Source organism: Orycteropus afer, unplaced genomic scaffold (assembly GCF_000298275.1).
Source record: "Orycteropus afer afer isolate SDZICR_OR568_19922 unplaced genomic scaffold, OryAfe1.0 scaffold00034, whole genome shotgun sequence".
NCBI classification, from domain to species: domain Eukaryota; kingdom Metazoa; phylum Chordata; class Mammalia; order Tubulidentata; family Orycteropodidae; genus Orycteropus; species Orycteropus afer.
Genome location: NW_006921621.1, coordinates 2,647,017 through 2,669,141, shown reverse-complemented (window position 1 = coordinate 2,669,141; position 22,125 = coordinate 2,647,017). Strand labels below are relative to the sequence as shown.

The window sequence follows — 22,125 nt, the reverse complement described above, 5'->3', positions numbered from 1 at the left end:
AATCAAATGCCTTTGCATAGTCAATAAAACACAAGTAAACATCTTTCTGGTATTCTTTGCCTTGAGCCAAGATCCATCTGAAAATAGCTATGATATCCCTAGTTCCACGTCCTCTTCTGACTCCAGCTTGCACCTCTGGAAGTTCTCTGTCAATATACTATTGCAACCATTTTTGAATTATCTTCAGTAAGATCTTACTTGTGTGTAATATTAATGATACTGTTCTACAATTTCCACAATCTGTGGAATTACCTTTCTTTGGAAAGGTCACCATGAGTTAGAAATAATTTGACAGTAACTGATTTATGTGTTTACATAAGGGTACCATGGTGAACTAGAGAGATTCAGGAATCATCAGACCCAGATTTGAATCTGTCAATCTGTACACTGAGCAAATAACTCAAGAAGCTGGACTACATCTAGAAGAACACAGCATCAAGACTGGAGAGAAAAAAAAAAAAGAGGACCAGGTTTGCTGGTCTGATAGAGCCTAGTGGAACCACTGAGACTATGGCCTCTAGCTGCCCTTCAGGTCTGGAACTGAACACACACCTGTGACTTCCAGCCAAACAAAAGACAGGCATATGAGTTAACATTTACCTGGGGTAGATACACTCCTTGGAGAGAACAATCATGGGAGAAAGAAGGGGTGTTTATGCACAGGGAGACAGCTCAGGGGGCAGGAGTGCATGGAGGGATGGACACAGGGAAGAGATAACTATCAGGAGGAAGTGAGAGGGGAGCTGTTGCATTGGGGTAAATTGTAGTCAATGTCATGATACAAAGTGTATGTAACTGCTGTATGGAAAGTGAATTTGCTCTGTAAATTTTCACCAAATCACAATAAAAAAAAAAAAAAGACTTGGGGAGAAAAATATACATCAATTCTGAGGAGTAACCACAGGGAAGGGGTGGGAGGAGATCTGTGGGGATTGTCATTGGGGCCGTGAAACAAAATGGGTATGAACTATTGGGTATAAAACTAATCTGCTTTGTAAATGTGCACCCAAATCACAATAATTTTTTTTTTTTTTAAAAGACCTGGAGGAAGATTCATTAACAACCTGCTTGCTGAAAGTGAAGGTGGCTTGAAGCACTTACTGATGAAGATCAAAGACTACAGTCTGCGGTATGGATTATACCTCAATGTAAAGAAAACAAAAATCCTCACAACTAGACCAATAAATATCTTCATAATAATTAGAGAAAAGATTGAAGTTGCTAAAGATTCCATTATACTTGCATCCACAATCAATACCCATGGAAGCAGCAATCAAGAAATCAGATGACATATTGTACAAGGCAAATCTGCTGCAAAAGACTTCTTTAAAGTGCTGAAGAGCAAAGATGTCCCCTCAAAGACTAAACCAAAAAAAAAAACAAAACAAAAAAAAACTCCCATTGAGTTGAATCCAACTCACAGTGACCCCTTCTTGAGTTTCTGAGGAGGTATCTCTACAGAAGTAGATTGCCCAGTCTTCCTTCTGAGGAGTGGCTGGTAGGTTTGAACTGCCAGCCTTCTGGTTAGCAGTCAAATACTTTAGGCACTCCACCACTTTGAAGACTAAGGTGTGCCTAACCCAAGCCATGGTATTTCCAATAGCCTCATATGCATATGAAAGCTGGACAAGGAATAAGGAAGACTGAAGGGTTGATGGTTTAGAGTTGCAGTATTGGCAAAGAATACTCAAAGTACCACAGACTGCCAGAACAAACAAATCTGTCCTGGAGGAAGTGCAGCTGGAATGCTCCTTGGAAGAGAAAATGGCCAGACTTTGTCTCATCTACTTTGGTAACATCGTCAGAAGGGATCATTCCCTGGAAAAGGATATCATGCATGGTAAAGTAGAGGGTCAGAGAGAAAGGGAAAGACCTTCAACAAGACGGATTGACACAGTGGCTACAACAATGGCCTCAAGTATAGCAAGGATTGTGAGGACGATGCACAACTGGGCCATGTTTCATTCTGTTGTGCATAGGGTTGCTATGAGTCAGAGCTGACTTGATGGCACCTAACAGTAACAAGAGATTTTAATCTGTGCTGTCATGATGCTCTCCAAGTTCTTCCCTGGGCATGTCTATTTAGGCTGTTTTCCTCAGCTGTAAAATGGGGAGGGAGGTTATTTGGCAGAAACCAGTAGTTGCCTTCCAATATCTATCCTCTCTTTACTTAGATATTAAAGCTCCAATTTTTAGCTGAATACTTTGTCAAAAGACTACTGTTTGCAACTTCCCTTACAGTTACCAAACCAAAAAACAAACTCATTGCCAATTCCAACTCATAGTGACTCCCATTGGGTTTCTGAGGAGGTAAATCTTTAAGGTACCAGATTGCCCCAGCTTCCTTCCACAGAGTGGCTGGTGGGTTTGAGCCACCAACCTTCTGGTTAGCAATCAAATGCCTTAGGTACTGCTGTACCATCAGAGCTCCCTTCCCTTGCAGTTAAATGTGGTCATTTAACTGAATTCCAGCCAAAAAAAGATGTAAGCAGAAATATCATGTAAAACTTACGTGAAGAGTCCTTAACATGAGGAGGCAAACCCTTTGTTGCCCCGTTCTCTTACTTGCATCCTGGAATGTGGTTACAATGGCTGGAGTGCCAGCAGATATTCTGGACCACTGACTGAATTTGGGAATGGAAGCAAGACACAGTGGAGGAAGAAAATACAAGCAGTTCAAGCCCTGACATCATGGAACAGACTTCTTTTATGTAAGAGAGAAATAAACTTGTTTTTTTAGGTTTCTGTAACAAAACACCTAACCTTACCTAAGATAGCCTACCCTAACCTCAAGGAGTGGTTTTGAGTATTAAATTAGATTAAGTATGAAAGTACATCATGAGCTTCCTGCTCTGTGAATAAAAGGGTTATACGGTCACACACATTTGAAAAACAGTGCAGACTATATCTGGATGTTATACACTTCACATTATTATATAAAAGTTTTTGAAAAGACCAAGTGCAAAGAAATCTATTTATCATACCACAGTCCAATGTTTCCCAAACATATTTGGTTTTGTTATCTTTGTCCCATGTGATGCTCATAAGGAGTTGGTTTCATGGGAAACACTTTGAAAAATGCTGGCTACAGTTATTATTGCTGTTATTATTGTCAGTTGCCATCAAGCCAATTCCGACTCACGGCCACCCCATGTATGTCAGAGAACTATTCCGTGGTTTTTAAGACTTAGAAGCAGATTTCTAGGCCTATCTTCTGAGAAGTCTCTGGATGGGTTCAAACTGCCAACCTTTCCCCTAGTAGTTGACTACTTAATTATTTGCATCACCCAGAGCCTCCAAGTTATTATTTGTAATGATAAATATCTAAATAGTTATTTTTAGCCTGACAGTATGGTTTAGCTAATAATACCTCTTACATTTCAGTCCAGATCTCTTTGCTACATGCTTTCATCACTCTCTGGATGTTTCCTGGAGCACAATTACTAGCTTTATTAGTTCATCATCAAGCATGTGATTACATTTCTGTCTCCACCACTAGGCCATAACTTCCATAAGGGTAAGCAGTAGAGCTGTATTTCTCATCATTTTATCCACAACATGAGGAGTGTCTGGCACAGTAATACATGATGTATCTAATGATTTTTGTTATTATTGTTGTTAGCTGTCATTGAGTCAATTCCAACTGCTTGTGACTTTATGTGCAACACAACAAAACACTGTCCATCCTGCATTATCCTCACAATTTCCAGCATGTACAAGTCCATTGTTGTGGCTACGATGTCAGTCTGTCTTACCAAGAATCTCCCAGGCTGTTAAAGCTCTGCTGAAATCTTTCCACCATGTGTGAGCCTGCTGGGATAAAAACACTAGTGGCTTACTATCCAGTGACAGTGAGGCTCACTTCTTTAAAGTGTTAAGGAGTTTGATGATTAAAGTGTTCTTGACCCAAGCCTTGGTATTTTCAAAAACTTCATCTGCATGTGAGACCTATACAATGAATAAGGAAGACCAAAGAAGAGTTGATGCCTTTGAATCGTGGCATTGGCAAAGAATACTGAAAATACCTTGGACAGACAGAAGAATGGACAAATCTGTCCTGGAAGAAGTACAGCTAGAATGCTCCTTAGAAGCAAGAATGGCCAGACTTCATCTCACGTACTTTGGTCATGTTGTTCTCCAGTACCTGGAGAAGGATATCATGCCTGATAAAGTGGAAGGTCAGTGAAAAAGGTGAAGACTCACAAGAAGATAGACTGACAAAGTAGCTGCAATGATGGGGTTAATCATAGCAACACTTGCCAGGATGGTATAGGACTGGTCAGTGTTTTGTTTTGTTGTACACAGGGTTGCTATGAGTTGGCTCTGACTCAATGGCACCTACTAACAACAACAATACTGTCCAGCATTATAGCAACATGCAAGCCACCACAGTTTGACAAACTGACAGACAGGTGGTGGATCCAATAGATAGTTGCTCAATAAAAGCATGATTTCTTAACTCTACTTTAATATAAGACACATTGCACAAATGGAAGTGATAGAATAAATACAAGCTTATTTCAGAGAAGAAACAAGTACTTATTTTGAAGAGGGGTTTGAATCTCTCTTAGCTTTCTTGGGTATAATAAGATTATAAAGAAGAGCCATTAGCTCTTACAGTGTTGAAATGTAATCCTAATAAACTGGAAATTGGACTGTCCCTCCCAAGGGAGAATTTACTTATTGTACAGAAGAAATATTGAGTAATGTTGACCTAAGGATTAAGTAGGAAATCTTTATGTATTTGGAAATCAAGGGAAAAAAAACTTCAGAGTAGTCAGCAAGATCCATTACTGTGCTCAGCTGGCATGGACGCCCAAAATGGTTCACTCACATGGCTGGAAATTGATGCCAGCCAGTGAATGGAATTTATCTAGAGCTGCTGACCATTATGCCCATATTTGAGCTCTCCATGTGATTTGGGATTTCTAGAGCCTAAAGACTGCATCTCAGGAGGAGGAAGCATCCTAACAGCAAATGAGACACTCAAATGAGGCCTCTTCTCACACAAGTCCTCTTGAAACCTAGCACTTATGAAGTTCCAGAACACCAATTCTACTACATTCTATTGGTCAAGCACATCACCAAGGCCAGATCCAAGGGAAGGGAAGCAAGTTCCCACTTCTTCATGGGAGGAGCAGCATGCTTTTACAAGGAATACAAGAGATTTGTAGCAGCCATTTTTGGAGAAATGATTGTTACTAGACCCAGCACTATATATTGTTAGTGAATGGTCTAATGAGGAAGCATTTATATTGTATCACAAATTTGATTTTTTAATATTTTGATATAACTTGCTTCTTTTATAGCCCTATTTATTTTACTTTATGCACTGAGTGCATTATTTTGAAACCAGATCTAGGTTTCACCAGACTGCCAAAGGGACTAAGGACACAAAAATCTTAAGACCCCTGGGCTGTGTAAAACTATGGTAACTCAAGGTTGCCACTGAGCCACCTACGCCATTACCACCCTATCTGTACCTATATGGTCTCCTCACTTGAGCCAACTGCTTATCTTTAAAGCAATGCATATGAGGAAACTCTAAAACCTCCCTCAAGGGAGTATAATCAACTCAAGAAATGGCAACTATATCTAAACCAATAATTGGGAAATCATGAATTATTTAATTCTGCATTCCAAAAATATCTACATGGAAAACAGACCATAAAGTAAAGAGAAAAAGAAGTAATTCAATTAGAGCAAGTGAAAAAAGCCCTGCTCTGCATTAAGTGCCTCTATGGGCAGCTGTTCCCTACTTGGCTCCTACTTCCCCAACCAGGAGGGAAAAACACATATGCTATCACTCAGGTCCGCTTGTCTTGTAAGAAATGCCTGTGTCTCCTCCAAGAATATTAATTCCATGAGACAAATTTCTTGGGGGAATAAAACAAGGTAAAACATAAGTTTATGCATTTAAGTCAAGGAAAAATTTCATTAATTCTCAGAAAATTTGTTGCAGAGCAGATCGTAGAATACAAGGTTGGTAAGAAATTTAAAATAAGAAGACCTGGTGATGCAGTGGTTAAAATACTCAGCTGTTAACCAAAAGGTCAGCAGTTCAAACCCACTAGCTGCTCCATGGGAGAAAGATGTGGCAGTCTGCTTCCATAAAGATTCATAGTCTTAGAAACTCAATGGGGCAGTTCTACTCTGTCCTATGGGGTCACTGAGTGGGAACAGACTCCGTATCAATGGGTTTGGTTTTGCGGAGAAAGAATTCTAAAAGTGTCTTATTAATAAGGTAACCAATTTGTTCTGGCTTACTTGGAACTTTCCAGGTTTACCACAGAAAGTCCTGTGTTCCAGGGAATTTCTCAATCCCAGGCAAATCGCTACAATTGCTGGTAAACTCCATTTACTAGTGATTTTAAAGATATCTATTCATATCAACACCAAAAATAAATATCAGAGTCTCTGGATGCTGTTCTCAGTATCCAGAGTTGAGAGGAATTAGCCAATATATTCTGATAGACTAATGTGCTCACCCACCTAGCCAACCAAAGAACGTAGCATCAAGATTGAAGGAAGACTCATTAATAATCTGCATACACAGATGAAACAACCTTGCTTGCTGAAAGCAAAGAAGACATGAAGCCCCTACTGCTGAAGATCTAAGAGTACAGCCTTCAGTATGGATTACACCTCAACATGAAGAAAATAAAAATCCTTACAAGTGGAGCAATAAGCAATATTATGATAAAGAGAGGAAATACTGAAGCTGTCAAGGATTTCATTTTACTTAAGTCCAAAATCAATATCCATGGAAACAGCAATCAAAAAATCAAATGACATATTACATTGGGCAAATGTGCTGCAAAAAGCTTCTTGAACATGTTAAAGAGCAAAGATGTTACTTTGAAGACTAAAATGCACCTCACGTACATGCAAAAGCTGGACAATGAATAAGGAAAGCTGAAAAAGAATTGATGCGTTTGAATTATGGTTTAGCAAAGAATTTTGAATATACCATGGATGGCCAGAAGAATGAACAAATTTGTCTTGGAGGAAGTACAGCCGGAATACTCCTTAGAAGTAAGGGTGGTAAGACTTCACCTCTCATACTTTGGTCATGTTATCAGGAGTGATGTGTCCCTGGAGAAGGACATCATGGTTGGTAAGGTGGAGGGTCAGAGAAAAAGAGGAAGACCCTTAACAAAATGGATTGACACAGTGGTTGCAATAATGAACTCAAAAATAGCAATGACTGTGGAGGTAACACAGGACTAGGTTCCATTGTACATAGGGTTGCTATGAATCAGAACTTAACAACCAAATTGCTGCCTAATTTCAATGATAACATAAGCTTCAATTCCTATCTCAGAAATCAACTCATTTTAAATGAGTTGTATGTGATACCCTAAATCTTCTCTAATAATGTATTTACATGGAATTATGGTTTATATTTTTGTGAGATTATACCCCTTTAAAAAAGTGACAGCAATATCTTATAGAATTTTCCCTATATTATTTTCCCAATTGAACTGACTGAGCTGTACATATTAATTAGTTCTGTGGGACTGAACAGATAACATGAGCCTATTAATTTGGGACACTTGGCAGTATCCTAACCAAAGATGGAACTACAGATATCCAGGCTACCATGTCACTGTCTCATTAGGGAATAATTGCTTTGAATTTTGACACAGATATGATGTTCCTTGAAGACACTGATCTCTAAGAGGTTTTTTCATAAAGATCTGATTCAAATATGTGAAACTCTAAAACAAGCAAGACAAGGCTCAAAATTCATATTTGATTTGCAGGAACTTCCAGAGAGTAGTTTATTCTCAGGCAACTTTTAAATTACTACCCCCAAAGTCCTCCTTGGAAGCTCCTGGGAGGTACAAATGATTAACATTTGGCTGCTAACCAAAATGTTGGAGCTTTGAGTTCACCCAGAGGTGCTTCAGAAGAAAGGACTGGTGGTGATTTACAGCCACTAAAAAAGCCATGGAACACAGTTCTACTCTGACACACACAGGGTCGCCATGAGGTGAAATCGCCTTGATGCCAAGTAGTACTGGTAGTCCTCCTGGGAGTATTTACCCTGTTAACCACTTACTCCATGTTGGAATTTGCTCCTTTCTTGGCTTTCATTATGCTAGTTCTCCGCCTGTTTTCCTGACTGTTTCTTCTCTGGTTTTTCTTCCTGTCCCTTAAACTAGATTTTCCTCTAAGATGTGGTCTTCTACCCTCTTCTTATATCTCTCTGCAATGGCTCACATGCTAATTCTAACCCTAGCTCAATCCCCAAGGCTTAGTCACTTCTTCTGATTGAGGACTACCAAATCCAAGTACAGATCTGGCTTCACTCCCAAATTCCTGGTTCACATTTCCAGTTACCATCTAGGCATTTGTACATGAAATTTACTGTATCTATGAGACTTGCTATCCTTCCTCCTAACCTGGGCCTTCCCCTACATCCTCTATTCTATGATGGTACCCCTAGCCATTCACCCAAGCTCAAAAGTTTTGAGTCATCTTTTCAGTTTTATGCCTCACAATAAATTGACAAGACCTTTCAATTCTGTTTGTTTGTTTGTTTGTTTATCAAGTTGTGTTATTAGGTTGATGCCATTTGGTTGATTCCAACTTATGATGACCCCATGCAATATAATAGAACTGCCCCATAGGGGCAGAGCTGCTAGGTGAGTTTGAACCATCAGCCTTTTGGTTAGCAGTCGAGTGCTTAACCATTGTGGCACCAGGGCTCCGTCAAATTTTTGATACATATTTATATATTTTTTCATAGCAACTACCATTGTATTTATTGCCACCAGGAAGCTTGTAATTTGCATTGCTAGTCCAAAATGTACTTAAAAGTCCTGAGGAGAGTAATGCATGATTCCTTTAAGAAGCAGTTTTAAATTGCATATGGAAGCATGTACAGATTATGTAGAAGAATTAAGTTGCTACAGTAGTGGGGGGAAATCATACCTACTTCAACTGAAGAAAAGCATCATGGGTCTTTTACAGAGACACCAGCCATACTCCTTTCAAGCTGGGTTGCAAAGTGTCCATTAGGGTCATGGCTCTGGGAAACTGGAGATGGCAGTAATAAAGTCATAAATGTGGTGATTCTCTAGGTGGCATGAGCACCTAAAAAATACTTGAGTCTCTTACATATTTCACCCCTACCAACAACCACTCTCCCAAAATTATGATCTGTATACCCTGAAAACTATCTAGTGCCCTCTAGAAAACTGCTGTGGTACTAACATTAATGAACTATGACAAGGAATGTATTACTCAGGTGAGTGAAGGCAGAAGAGGGTTTGAAAAACCACTCAATTTGAGTAAAACTCTAATTAGTTCCAGCAAGTTAGCAAGCCATAAAGAGTATCAGAGCCTACATGACTTTGGGTCCCAAGAGAAGATCCTAACTGAGTTCTAATTAGCCCAGAAACAAATGCCAGGATTGAGCCAAGCAGAGATTTACAAATTGAGATTAGAGATGGGTACTGTTTCAATATATTTATAAATTTTTTTGTGTGTCTTTTCTCATTTATAGGAAATAAAAATCTCTGAGGTTATTGTAAGATTTCATCTTCATGGGAAAATATATTTAGTTATAAAAATATTATTATTTAAATTCTAACTCCCAGTTATCCACCTTTGGCAGGTGTTTTTGTACTAGCCTTGGTCAGTAACTTAGGACGTTACTGCTATTATTTGTGAGACACCATTTGAATCATGGCCATTGAAAAACTAGAAGGAACTCTATAGCTTCCAAGTGCTGTGTCTTACAAAAGCAATCCTATTTTAGGGATCTCACTAAAACTCATTGCCATTGAGTAGATTTGACTCATAGCGACCACTCCTTGGGTTTCCAAGGTGGTATCTCTATGGAAAAACCACAACAAATAAGATAGTAGTATTCCTTCTTATAAATTTTAGGAGGCCCTTTACAAAAATAGGCTGAAAACAAGGAGACTGAAATTCTACTCTTGTCCTTGGTACAAACTGTCGTATAAGTTTGGGCAAAACCAGTAACATAACGCAGCACCTTCACTATTATAAAACTCTAGCATTGTTGTTGTTGTTGTTGTTATGTGCCATCGAGTTGGACCCCTCCTTGGGTTTCTGAAGCAGTATCACTACGGAAGTAGATTGCCCCATCTTCCTTCCCAGGAGTGGCTGGTGGGTTTGAACCGCCAGCCTTTTGGTTAGCAGTCAAGTACCTTAGGCACTATGCTACCAGAGCTCCTTAAAACTCTAGCATTATCTTAGCTCATTTTAATTGGATTAGATAGCCACTAAGTTTCCAACCATCTCAACTGTTCTGTGAATCTATATTTTTACATATATACTAATACTTACTTAATGTAAATATATCCATGTAAATATACCTCAAAATAAAACAAATAAATTTTAATAATCAAAGGACTCCATATTGCAAGGATTTTTTCCTTCAAATAGTATGCTAAGAAAGAGTGTATTTTTGTTGTTGTTGATTGCTTGATTTATTTATATCAAGGATATCTTGTTTTTACTAATGCAAGATGTTAATAATAGGAGAAACTTGTTGTGGGGTATATGAGAACTATTATACTATCTTCACAATTTTTCTGTACATCTAAAATTATCATAAAATAAACATTTTATTAATAAAATTAAAACATATGTAGAGAAGAATCAATGCCTCTAGCTAGCTACCCTGGCTAAGCATCAATCACTCGCAATATGAGTGAGCCATCTGAGACCTTGAAGCCAAACTGAGACTTTAGATGACCATCTAGCTGCAATGCATGAAAAACAAGAACAGCTTAGTCTAACACCTACTCACAAAATTTGAGCAAAGAAAAATGTGTATTTTAAATTATTAAATCTCTGCGTAGTTTGTTAGGTATGTCTGCAAATATAGATAGATTTCTAGAACAAACACATCCCAGCTGTCCCCATTTTGATGCCATGAGTTAGAAAAAGGATGCCAGTTAATTCAAGCCCAAGTCTCTTCCCCATTCCACTTACTAGTAATCCAAAACAGGAGGGGTAGTGATCTACAGGACTTTTGTGTCCCACTCAAATGTGTAAGATACCAATGTTTAAGAACTATTCGAACTACAGAGACAATACCAAGATATATCCAAGATATATCTTTGGTTTCTAATTGATGTTGCAGACCTAAATCTCTATCCATGTGTCCATATATGTCTCATCCTAAATTGACTATGTGCTCAGATAATTAATAATCAAACCAATAATTCTATAATCACAATATTTTGTAAAAAATTCTTTCCCATAAAAAATTATCTTACCTCATATCACCAACCATAATGCTTTGTGACTGAACAAAGTAATGTGTTAAAATTGCCATCATTGAACATCACATGTCTTTGATGAGCCTCTCTGCCATTTAAATTACCCAAGTATTGAAAATCAGAACAAACAGAAGAACTATTATAAACGAAAAATAGTATGCTCCCATTCATCTCTTCAAATAAGGACAGTTCAGAGCAATACAGAAATGGATCACAGTGAATTTCACGATGAAAAAAAGAAAGAAAGAAAGAAAAACAATGCTGGAGGCTACATGATCTTATATCTGCACCCTTCGAAACAGAATTCTATCATTTGGAATTATAATACATTTTCCCTTCCATTGAGCCTACGTTGTGTGAAAAGCATGTCATTTTGCCAAGGCTGAAACTTCTTCAGAGAAAGCACTGGAAGCGTCTTTCCCTTACACACACACCCTCAGTTCAGCTGATGACAAAGCACAGAGTAGAAGCTGAAGGGATCATTTTTTCAAGTTACAAGCTATGCTTTCTAAAGTTTGAAATCTGCATAGAAAGTTAGGTCAAACTAGTTCCTACTCCTTGAATGTCTAGAATTCCATCTAGCCCAATTTTCCCAATACTTAGAAGACAAAGAAGGTGAGATATTCTTGTTTGTGTGATATAAAGTTATCATAAACTAAATTACAAAAGCAAATTCTTCATGATTGCCTCAGTTTACTCCATATAACACCACAGAGAAGAGTTTACAGCTCTTTCAATATCCAATGTCTATAAAGAAAGAACGCCTTGAAGGAAAATGGTACTATACTTAAGACAGTGATATCTTGTATTAGTACAGTAAAGTCCTATTTTTATGGAATAGGATGGGTCTGAGGTTATTCTACAAAACTGATTTTCCAGAAAATGGAAATAAGCAATTTACTCTAAGAATTTTATTGAAATATTATGCTATTCTATTTGAATAATGATGGGAATGTTCTACACTTTTCCTTTATTAATGAATTAAAATATACAAAACACTATACAATTATATTAGAGGTTCAAAAGTATCACTTAAATCTTCTTTACCAGTCACTTTCATTTTGTAAAATCAGTAGTTCCATTAAAATCATATTATGTAAGGATGAATTTTTACTGTAATAATAGCTATTACCTATTTAGCTCCCAAGGATGTTGTGAAAATTAAATAATAAGGTATTGGAAAGAAAATACAAAATACTGCTAATACTAGGGGCCAAAAGGGGCAGTCAGATGGAAAAATGAAGGAAAAGAGTGACTGATACATTGCAAATCACTGTTATCATCTATAATTCCACTACTACCGCCAATAATCTATGCAGTAGTCATGTGCACTGACATTGTTGTTGTTGTTGTTAAGTGCCGTCGAGTCGTTTCCGACTCATAGCGACCCCATGCACAGCAGAACGAAACACTGCCCGATCCCGCGCCAGCCCCACAATCCCTGCTATACTTGAGCCCATCATCGCAGCCACCATATCAATCCATCTCCTTGAAGGCCTCCCCCTCTTTCGTCGACCCTCCACCCTACCAAGCATGACATCTTTCTCCAGGGAATGGTCCCTCCTTACAACATGACCAAAATAGGTGAGACGAAGTCTGGCCATTCTTGCTTCCAAGGAGCATTCTGGCTGCACTTCCTCCAGGACAGATCTGTTAGTTCTTTTAGCAGTCCACAGTACTTTCAGCATTCTTCGCCAGCACCACAACTCAAAAGCATCAACTCTTCTTCGGTCTTCCTTATTCATTGTCCAGCTCTCACATGCATACAAGGCGATTGGAAATATCATGGCTTGTGTCAGGCACACCTTAGTCCTCAAGGAGATATCCTTGCTCCTCAGCACTTGAAACAGTTCCTTCGCAGTTGACTTCCCCAATGCTACACGTCATCTAATGTCCTGACTGCTGCTTCCGTTGGCATCGATTGTAGAACCAAGCAACGTGAATTCCTTGACAACCTCAATCTTCTTTCCATTTATTGTGATGCTGCTCATTGGTTTCAAAGATTTGGATTTCAAAGAGCAGCTCGAGTAGACAAAGCCAATTACTATAATGAAATGTGCAAAGACCTGGAGTCTGAAAACCAAAAAGGAAGAACACGCTCAGCATTGCTCAAGCTGAAAGAACTGAAGAAAAAATTGAAGCCTCGAGTTGCAATATTGAGAGATTCTTTGGGCAAAATATTGAATGATGCAGGAAACATCAAGAGAAGATGGCAGGAATACACAGAGTCACTGTACCAAAAAGAATTGATCGATCTTCATCCATTTCAAGAAGTGGCATATGATCTAGAACCAATGGTAATGAAGGAAGAAGTCAAAGCTGCAATGAAAGAACTGGCGAAGAACAAGGCTCCGGGAATTGACGGCATACCGATTGAGATATTTCAACAAACAGATGCCCCATTGGAGGCACTCACTCAGTTATGCCAAGAGATTTGGAGGACAGCTACCTGGCCAACTGACTGGAAGAGATCCATATTTGTGCCCATTCCAAAGAAAGGTGATCCCACAGAATGTAGAAATTATAGAACAATATCATTAATATCACATGCAAGTAAGATATTACTGAAGATAATTCAGAAACGTTTGCAGCAGTATATTGATAGAGAACTTCCAGAGGTTCAAGCCGGATTCAGAAGAGGACGTGGAACAAGGGATATCATAGCTGTTGTCAGATGGATCTTGGCTCAAGGCAAAGAATACCAGAAAGATGTTTACTTGTGTTTTATTGACTATGCAAAGGCATTTGATTGTGTGGATCATGACAAATTATGGATAACATTGAGAAGAATGGGAATCCCTGAGCACTTGATCGTACTCATGAGGAATCTGTACCTTGACCAGGAGGCTGTCGTTCGAACAGAACAAGGGGACACTACATGGTTTAAAATCAAGAAGGGAGTGCGTCAGGGTTGTATTCTTTCTCCACACTTATTCAATCTATATGCTGAGCAAATAATCTGAGAAGCTGGAGTGTATGAAGAAAAATGTGGTATCAGGATTGGAGGAAGAATTATTAACAACCTGAGATATGCAGACGATACAACTTTGCTTGCTGAAAGTGAGGATGACTTAAGGCACCTACTGATGAAGGTTGAAGAGTACAGTCTGCAGTATGGATTACATCTCAACATAAAGAAAACAAAATCTGCACTGACATTACATCATTTAATTTCTCAGCATTATCATATATTAATTATGTATTTCATATTATAGAGGGCCAGAAGTTCTAAAATTGTCCAGTGTCACGCAATTGGTAAATGTCAGAATTAAAATGTGAACACAGGTCTATCTATTCCACAGCCCATCTTCTATTCCCTGAAGCACCACTAACTCCCCAATATGTCCTTGTGTCTCATAACTGCTCCTCAAAATCTTACCTGATCTTTACTTACTAAAACCAAAAAAACAAATCCATTGCCATCAAGCTGATTTCAACTCATAATGATCCCATAGGACACAGCAGAACTGCCCTACAGGGTTTCCAGAGCTGTAAATCTTTACATAGTGCCTTACCTTTCTCCCACAGAATAGGTTCAAACTGCTGACATTTCAGTTACTAGCTGAGTATTTAACCACTGCACCACCAGGGCTCCTGTGGTAATCAGTTAATAATAATGTACATAGTTGCTATTATACCATCATTATCATGATCATAAACATCATTTCATAAATCTTAGGAATATGTTCAAAGGTTAAGACATTCTTTTCCACAGACCTATGAAATCTTATAGCTGGCTGAAAATTGGGCAAGTTATCTAACTTCTCTGTGTCTCAGATTCCTCATGTGTGAAAACAAGGACAATAACAGGATCCATTCATAGGGTGGTTGTTTTGGTTACCTAGTGCTGTTCTGGCAGGAATATACCACAAATAGGATGGCTTGAATAAACAGAGTTTATTCTCTTACAATTTTGGAGGACTAGAAGTTCTAGTTCAAAGTGCCGGGGTCTAGATGCTGGGTGAAAGCACCTCGACCTTGGGCTTCAGCTCTGCCTCTTGCTTCCAGCCCACTGAAACCAGAGGTTTTCTTCACTCAGGCAGCTACTGGCTGCTGAGGCTGACAAACCCAAGGTCAACAAGTAAAAAGGCACAGTCCTGATATTGCCAAACCACATGGCAGGCCACTGATTCAAGTCCACTGGAAGTCCCAAGGTCGGAAGAGCATGGCAAGCTGCTGAATTGTCAAGAGACCATTCCCAAAGCTGCTGCTTATATATAGGAAGTAGACGACATCCCTAAAGCAGCTACTCAGCTGCTCTCAGCAGACTCCACCATGGAGTTGATTGCCAGTCTCATCAGGGAGAATAACTACTACCAGCTGCCTAGCCACTCAACCTGGCCCAACCAAGTTCCAACAACTTTAACTACCATAATTCTACCCCTTGTCCACTTGGCACCTGTACAGATCTTCACTGGGTGGCACCTGTACAGATGAACTTTACTGGGTGACTCCAGTTCTCTAGTTCCTCTGAGTGGTGACCTTACCCCCTTGGCCTCATAGGCCCCGTTCCTCTACCTCTTGGGCATGGCAGCCCTGCCCCCTCACTCTTGGACAGCAGCTATGGCTCCATCCCACTGGCCCACATAAACGAGCAGCACCACACTCCAGAACCAAGTTGGTGATGGTCTGACTCTGAAACCCAGGGGGCTATGGTGATTCCACCCCCAGAGACAATGGCCCTACCCTTTGAGGCTGAGGCAGCTCGGCTTCCCATTTCCTTGGTCTCTCCATTTCTTCCAATTAATGTTGAAGGCAACCCACTCCACTGGAAATCTTCCTGCTCAAAAAAGCACTCAGATTTCTTGCTCCATGGGCCAGCCAACCTGCTACTCCATTTCATACCAGTCTTTTCTACCAATTAACACCCAAAGGCAACCCACTCTGCCAGGAAGCTGCCTACCCAGTGGCACCCAGCTTTCCCTTCTGTGGGCTGCTAAGCCTGTTGTCTAATGCCTGTCTCCTGACTCTGCTACTGCCATCTGTCTGCCAGTGTCTTTCTATGCAGGAATCTTGGGTGAAGGATGCACCCCACTTCTGTTTCCACACTTAAGGTATCTCTCAGAGCAGCACTCCACTCTCAGTACTATGTTCTGTTTTGGTTACCTGGTGCTGCTCTGGCACGAATACACCACAAATGGGATAGTTTGAACAAACAGGAGTTTATTCTCTTACAACTTTGGAGGACTAGAAGTCTGAGTTCAAAGTGCCGGGTTCTAGGGGCTGGGTGAAAGCCCTTCAACCTTTGGCTTCAACTCTGACTCTTGCTTCCAGCCCACTGAAGCTAGAGGTTTTCTTCACTCAGGCAGCTGCTGGCTGCTGAGGCTGACAAACCCAAGGTCAACAAGTAAAAAGATAGTCCTGATACTACCACACCACATGACAGACCATTGATTCAAATCCATTAACAGTCCCAAGATCGGCAAAGCATGCAGGCTGCTAAATGAAGACTCGGCTACATGCAGGGTTCAAGTGGGCCAAAAAACTAGAGACCGTTCCCAAAGCTGCTTCTTATATACGGGAAGCAGACCTCATTCCTAAAGCAGCTACTCCGCTGCCTGTAGCAGATTCCACCATGGAGTTAATTGCCAGTCTCATCACAGGGAATAATTACCTTCAGCTGCCCAGCCATTCAACCAGGCCCAGCCAAGTTGACAACAACCTTAACTACTACAGTGGTTGTGAGAATTAAATGAGAAAATCCATGTGAAGCACTTAGCACAATCCATGGCACCTATGCATTACTCAAAATACAGATACTACTACCATCATCATTATTGTCATAAAAATCATTTCATAATTCTTAGGAATCTGATAAACAGTTATGACTTCTTTTCTACAGACTTGTAAAATTGTATAGTTGCACTTCACAAACTCAAGGATTTTCTCCTGGTATTAAATTATGTATAGCAGCATTTAGGTTGTACACTGCATTCAAGCAGTATTTATTGTCTATTTTATGCCAGACTGAAGTGAAAACACCAACTTGAGACAAAGAAGTCCAAGAATGAAAGAACCCAGGAAAAGTTTAAGAGTGCAGAGACACGCAAACAGCAAGTAGACAAAGATGGAAGATTCAACATAAAGGGTCATCAGAGGTCAAAATATCCATCAGTAAAGGTTGGCCAAAAATTAGAAAGAAAAAGTGAACTAGATCCACTCATACATAAGACCCCAAACTGCACAGAACAATGAATTTAAATGTTAGATAATATTTTTCAAAATGCTGGAGCTAGGTCTTATTAGGGAAGAGGAGAAAGTCCACAGGCAAAGAACAAGGATTTCAATTATTACATATTACATATCTTTTCACCATCCGATGTGTTCCTATTTGAAAACAAAAATAATGAACAATAATAATTTGTTTTAAAAAGTTTAACTTCTGTGTCTCACAAAAACATGCAAGGACCAATTGGAAGATACTTTATACATCCAATACCTGTGCCCCAACACCTTTTCTCTCCCACCAGAACCCTGATTTGTGCATTTAAGAGCAGCTTCACAGAGAATCAGGGCCCATCTTATAAGCTGACCATGAAAAACAGAACGAAGGATGGTAGAGAATGCTAGGGGCTCCAGAGAGCCAGGACACACAGTAGATATAGTCAACTGCAGTGCCAAGTGAGATGGCTAAGATTGTTCTTCGCTCACTCAGCATAAAAGCCCCAAAGGATACTGAGAGCTTGGCAACCTTCAAAAGCTTCTCTTGCTTCCTGCATCGGGAGAAACAGCTTGTTTAGTGGGAAAAACCATAGCCCAGGGCCAATCCACTGGCAAGATTCATCAAAGGAATGACTGAGGCAGAACAGATTTTCCCTTTCCGTATAGGAATGACTCATGGGCTTGTTTATTCAAAGAGTTACATCCTCCACTGGGAGAGGTGGTTGATGGGGGAGCTGGATGATAATAATAATTGATATACATATTGGTCAATCCCTACCCTCCTGTCCTTCATCACATCTCTTCATGCACAGTTACAAGGACACACCATCAATGTCCAGAAAGTAGTCAATAAGTTTTTTTCACTCTGCCTTCATTTCCCATTTTAAATAAAGCAAACAATACAATGACTCTCTTTTAGTTACTCTTAGTGCTTTAGAAAGGGAATACATTTTAGTAGCTTGTTGCAGTTGTTGTTAGATGCCGTCAAGTCAGCTCCTAGAATGAAACACTGCCCAGTCCTGCACCAGCCTCACAATCCTTGCTAAACCTGAGCCCATTGTTGCAGCCACTGTGTCAGCCCATCTCGTTGAGGGCCTTCCCCTTTTCACCAGCCCTCTACTTTACCAAGCATGATATCCTATTCCAAGGAACGGCCCCTTATGACAACATGACCAAAGTAGGTGAGATGAAGTCTGGCCATTCTTGCTTCCAAGAAGTACTCCGGCTCCAAGAAGCACTTCTTCCAGGGCAGATTTGTTAGTTCTTCTGGCATTCCATGGTACTTTCAGTATTCTTTGCCAACACCACAATTCAAAAGTATAATTCCTCTTAGTAGCTGTTGTTATTGCTGTGTTTGCCATCTAGTGGGATCTGACTTATAGCAACCCCTCCTTGGGTTTCCGAGGCAGTATCACTACAGAAGTAGATTGCCCAATCTTCCTTCCGAGGAGTGGCTGGTGGGTTTGATATGCCAGCCTTCTGGTTAGCAGTCAAATGCCTTAGGCACTACGCCACCAGTAGCTAAGTAGAGCCTAATTGCCTGGGTTAAATCTAACTCCTGATTTCCTGAGTTAAAAGCTGTGTTACCCTGGACAAATTACTTAACTGTATTTCTGTCTACAGGAGTGGGGATAACAATATTACTTACATCATAGGGTTATTATGAAGATTAAATTAATTAATACATAGATAACAATTCCAAGAACATTGTCAATTCTCTGTAAATACTTGTTACTTCATAGATGACCAAATATTCTTCTATTGTTGTTGTTGTTGTTGTTATGTGCCGTCGAGTCAGACCTGACTCATAGCGACCCCTCCTTGGGTTTCCGAGGCAGTATCACTACGGAAGTAGGATTGCCCAACCTTCCTTCCGAGGAGTGGCTAGTGGGTTTGAACCGCCAGCCGTCTGGTTAGCAGTCAAGTGCCTTAGCCACTATGCTACCAGAGCATTACAGTCCTTTTATTCAGCATTACCTTAAAAACCCAAACCAAACCCACAGCGATCAAGTGGATTCTGACTCATAGCAACCCCCATTGGGTTTCCTAGGTGGTAAATCTTTATGGAAATAGACGGCCTCATGTTCCTTCCACCAAGTGGCTGGTGGGTTTGAACTCCCAACCTTCTGATTAGCAGTCAAATGCCACAGGCACTGCACCACCAGACCCCCTTCAGTATTACCTTAACAAGATAAAATTAAATCATAAATGGAATTAGGCATTTGGGAGTAAATACATTTCCTCTATGGACAACATCTTCTCAGGCTAGGGAGATTTTATGAGAGTTTCAAGAACTCTCTCATGGAAAAAGTATGTTGTAAGTATGGGTAAATGTTTCTCTATACCTGACGAATAATCTTTTGTCACTTACGTATGTACAGAGGGAGAGAGTTCTAAATGGATGAACAGACAGATGGATGGATAGACAGACAGATAGATAGAGATTTTATTTGTTCCTTTTCCAGAACCTTTGGAAAATCATTGCAATTGTTTTTACGTCCCACTGAGTCACTTCTGACTCATAGCAAATGCATATGACAGAGTAGAACATCCCCATAGGGTTTTCTAGGCTGCAGTCATAGGGAGAAGATTGCCAGGTCTTTCTCCAAGAAGTCACTGAGTGGGTTCAAACCAGCAACCTTTTGGTTAGCAGCCAAATGCTTACCACTGCACCACTAGGGCTCCACATCATGGCAATAGAAGAGTTTACTAGTCATTTTTTCTCAGTTCTCTATGTAAAGGATTCTCAAAGACAAAAGATACAGAGACATATCTAAATTATTTCCTCCATAGCCTTTGTCTTTCATACATGAGGATACTAGAAGTTGCTGCAAATGTGTTCTCTAACACTTGTAGAAAAATTAACATGTTAATGGATTATTCTAATCCTTTTAGTCACGGTGACTACGTATTCTACCTTTAATGAAGGAAGGCTTAGCTACTTTTTCTGGATTTCACTGGTCTATGAAATTCTTTTCAAACATTAACCCAAAGACAGAGGTTTTTAGACATAAATGTCTATGTACTTGCATATTCTTTACTGCTTTGCAATATATTTAAGTGAGAGATAATCCCCGTCAGTGTTCTTCTGGCTCAGCCTGTCTGTGATTACATGAACCATGGGCTGTTCTACTCACTGGGCAAAATCAAGACATCATCCCCAGGGCCTGGGATGGTGTCATTGTGTCCTCCCCAGCCCTCTGTAACACCTTGCCAGGTTTCAGGCAGGGACCATTTTAAAGTGGAGTCTGGTGTAGAAGAAGAAGCTAGAAAACAAAAAGAAAATAAGAAGGGTAATGATGAAAATCGGGTTCATTCTGACAGCTTCTAAATTCTATCCTTATTTTAAGATGCTGGTTATAATTTCACCTGCCAAAGTAGCTGCCTTTCAGTATTTTATAAGCCTCTATAAAAATAATTATCAGGTAGAAAGAAATAAATTATTCAATCCATAAATTGGCACTACTTAAAAGAAAAAGATATTCTATTTTGGTTATTGGTCATTTGTGTTTTATCTTGTTATAATTATTGCATATGCTTATTTTGGAATATGCAAATAAAGAGAAAGAAAAATAATAATTGCCCATAATCTCACCACCTAGATAAAACTGGCATTAACGTTTTATTGTATTTCTTTCCAGAACTTCTCAGCGTTTTTACTAATTGAGTGTTTTTTCTGCTTAGCTTAGCAGTTTTTCATAAGCATTTTCTAATGTCATTAAAATTTCTTACAAAAAATAATCTTAATGTCTACATAATAATCTAACACATGCAAGTCCTAATTTACTTAGTCCCTAATGCTTGGCATTTAGGCTCCTTTCACTTTCTTTTTAACTATATTGTATCTTTATACAAACTTGTCAATAATCTTTTTTTTTTTTTTAAGATAGATTCTTAACAATGGAATTACTGAGTCAAAGGGTATGATCTTCTCACAGCTCTTAACATCTATTTAAATAGGGTAGTAACCTCAACCTATGTTATCACAGTAAATTGCTCAATTTAGAGTTCTGTTTCAACTGGCTTTTATTGATTGTACCTCTGATGATCGAATGGCATTTTCTTTTCAATCATTCTACTGACCTCTCCATCAAAGAATGAAACTTAAGTACAATCATTTCTTGGGTGGGGACTGTCCAGTATCATACATAGATAGAGCTCTGTTAATCATTCCAATCTTACTGTAGTCAGAATTATTGACACTGTGATTTCACTGTTTTCCATAGAGCTCTGCAGTACATAAAATATGTTGTCGTCGTTATGTGCTGTCCAGTGGGACCCGACTCATAGCGACCCTTCCTTGGGTTTCCAAGGCAGTATCACTAAGGAAGTAGATTGCCCCATCTTCCTGCCAAGGAGTGGCTGGTGGGTTTGAACGGCCAGCCTTCTGGTTATCAGTCAAGTGCCTTAGGCGCTATGCTACCAGAGCTCCTAAATAAAATATACCTATATAAATTTTGACATTAGCATAAAATATAGGCCATACCATGAGAATCAAGCAATGTTTTGCAATAATGTTAATATGTGAAATTTCCTCCCAATGGATGCTAATATAGTAATTCTGTTAACTCCTTGTGTTTGGAAATCAAACACTATATAATTATATATATCTGTTGTCGTTGTTGTTATATGCCGTCGAGTCGGCCCCGACTCATAGCGACCCCTCCTTGGGTTTCCGAGGCAGTATCACTATGGAAGT

At 39.5% G+C, this 22,125-nt stretch overlaps 1 protein-coding gene across 1 annotated transcript in view; it reads right to left on the bottom strand.

The window, feature by feature from the left end:
• Nucleotides 1-22,125, bottom strand: part of PKHD1 (PKHD1 ciliary IPT domain containing fibrocystin/polyductin) — a 774,619-nt gene that overhangs the window by 345,654 nt on the left and 406,840 nt on the right. The window contains exon 51 of the mRNA XM_007936280.1: nucleotides 20,564-20,692. Coding sequence (XP_007934471.1) covers nucleotides 20,564-20,692 — 129 coding nt within the window. The remainder of the gene's footprint in view (nucleotides 1-20,563; nucleotides 20,693-22,125) is intronic.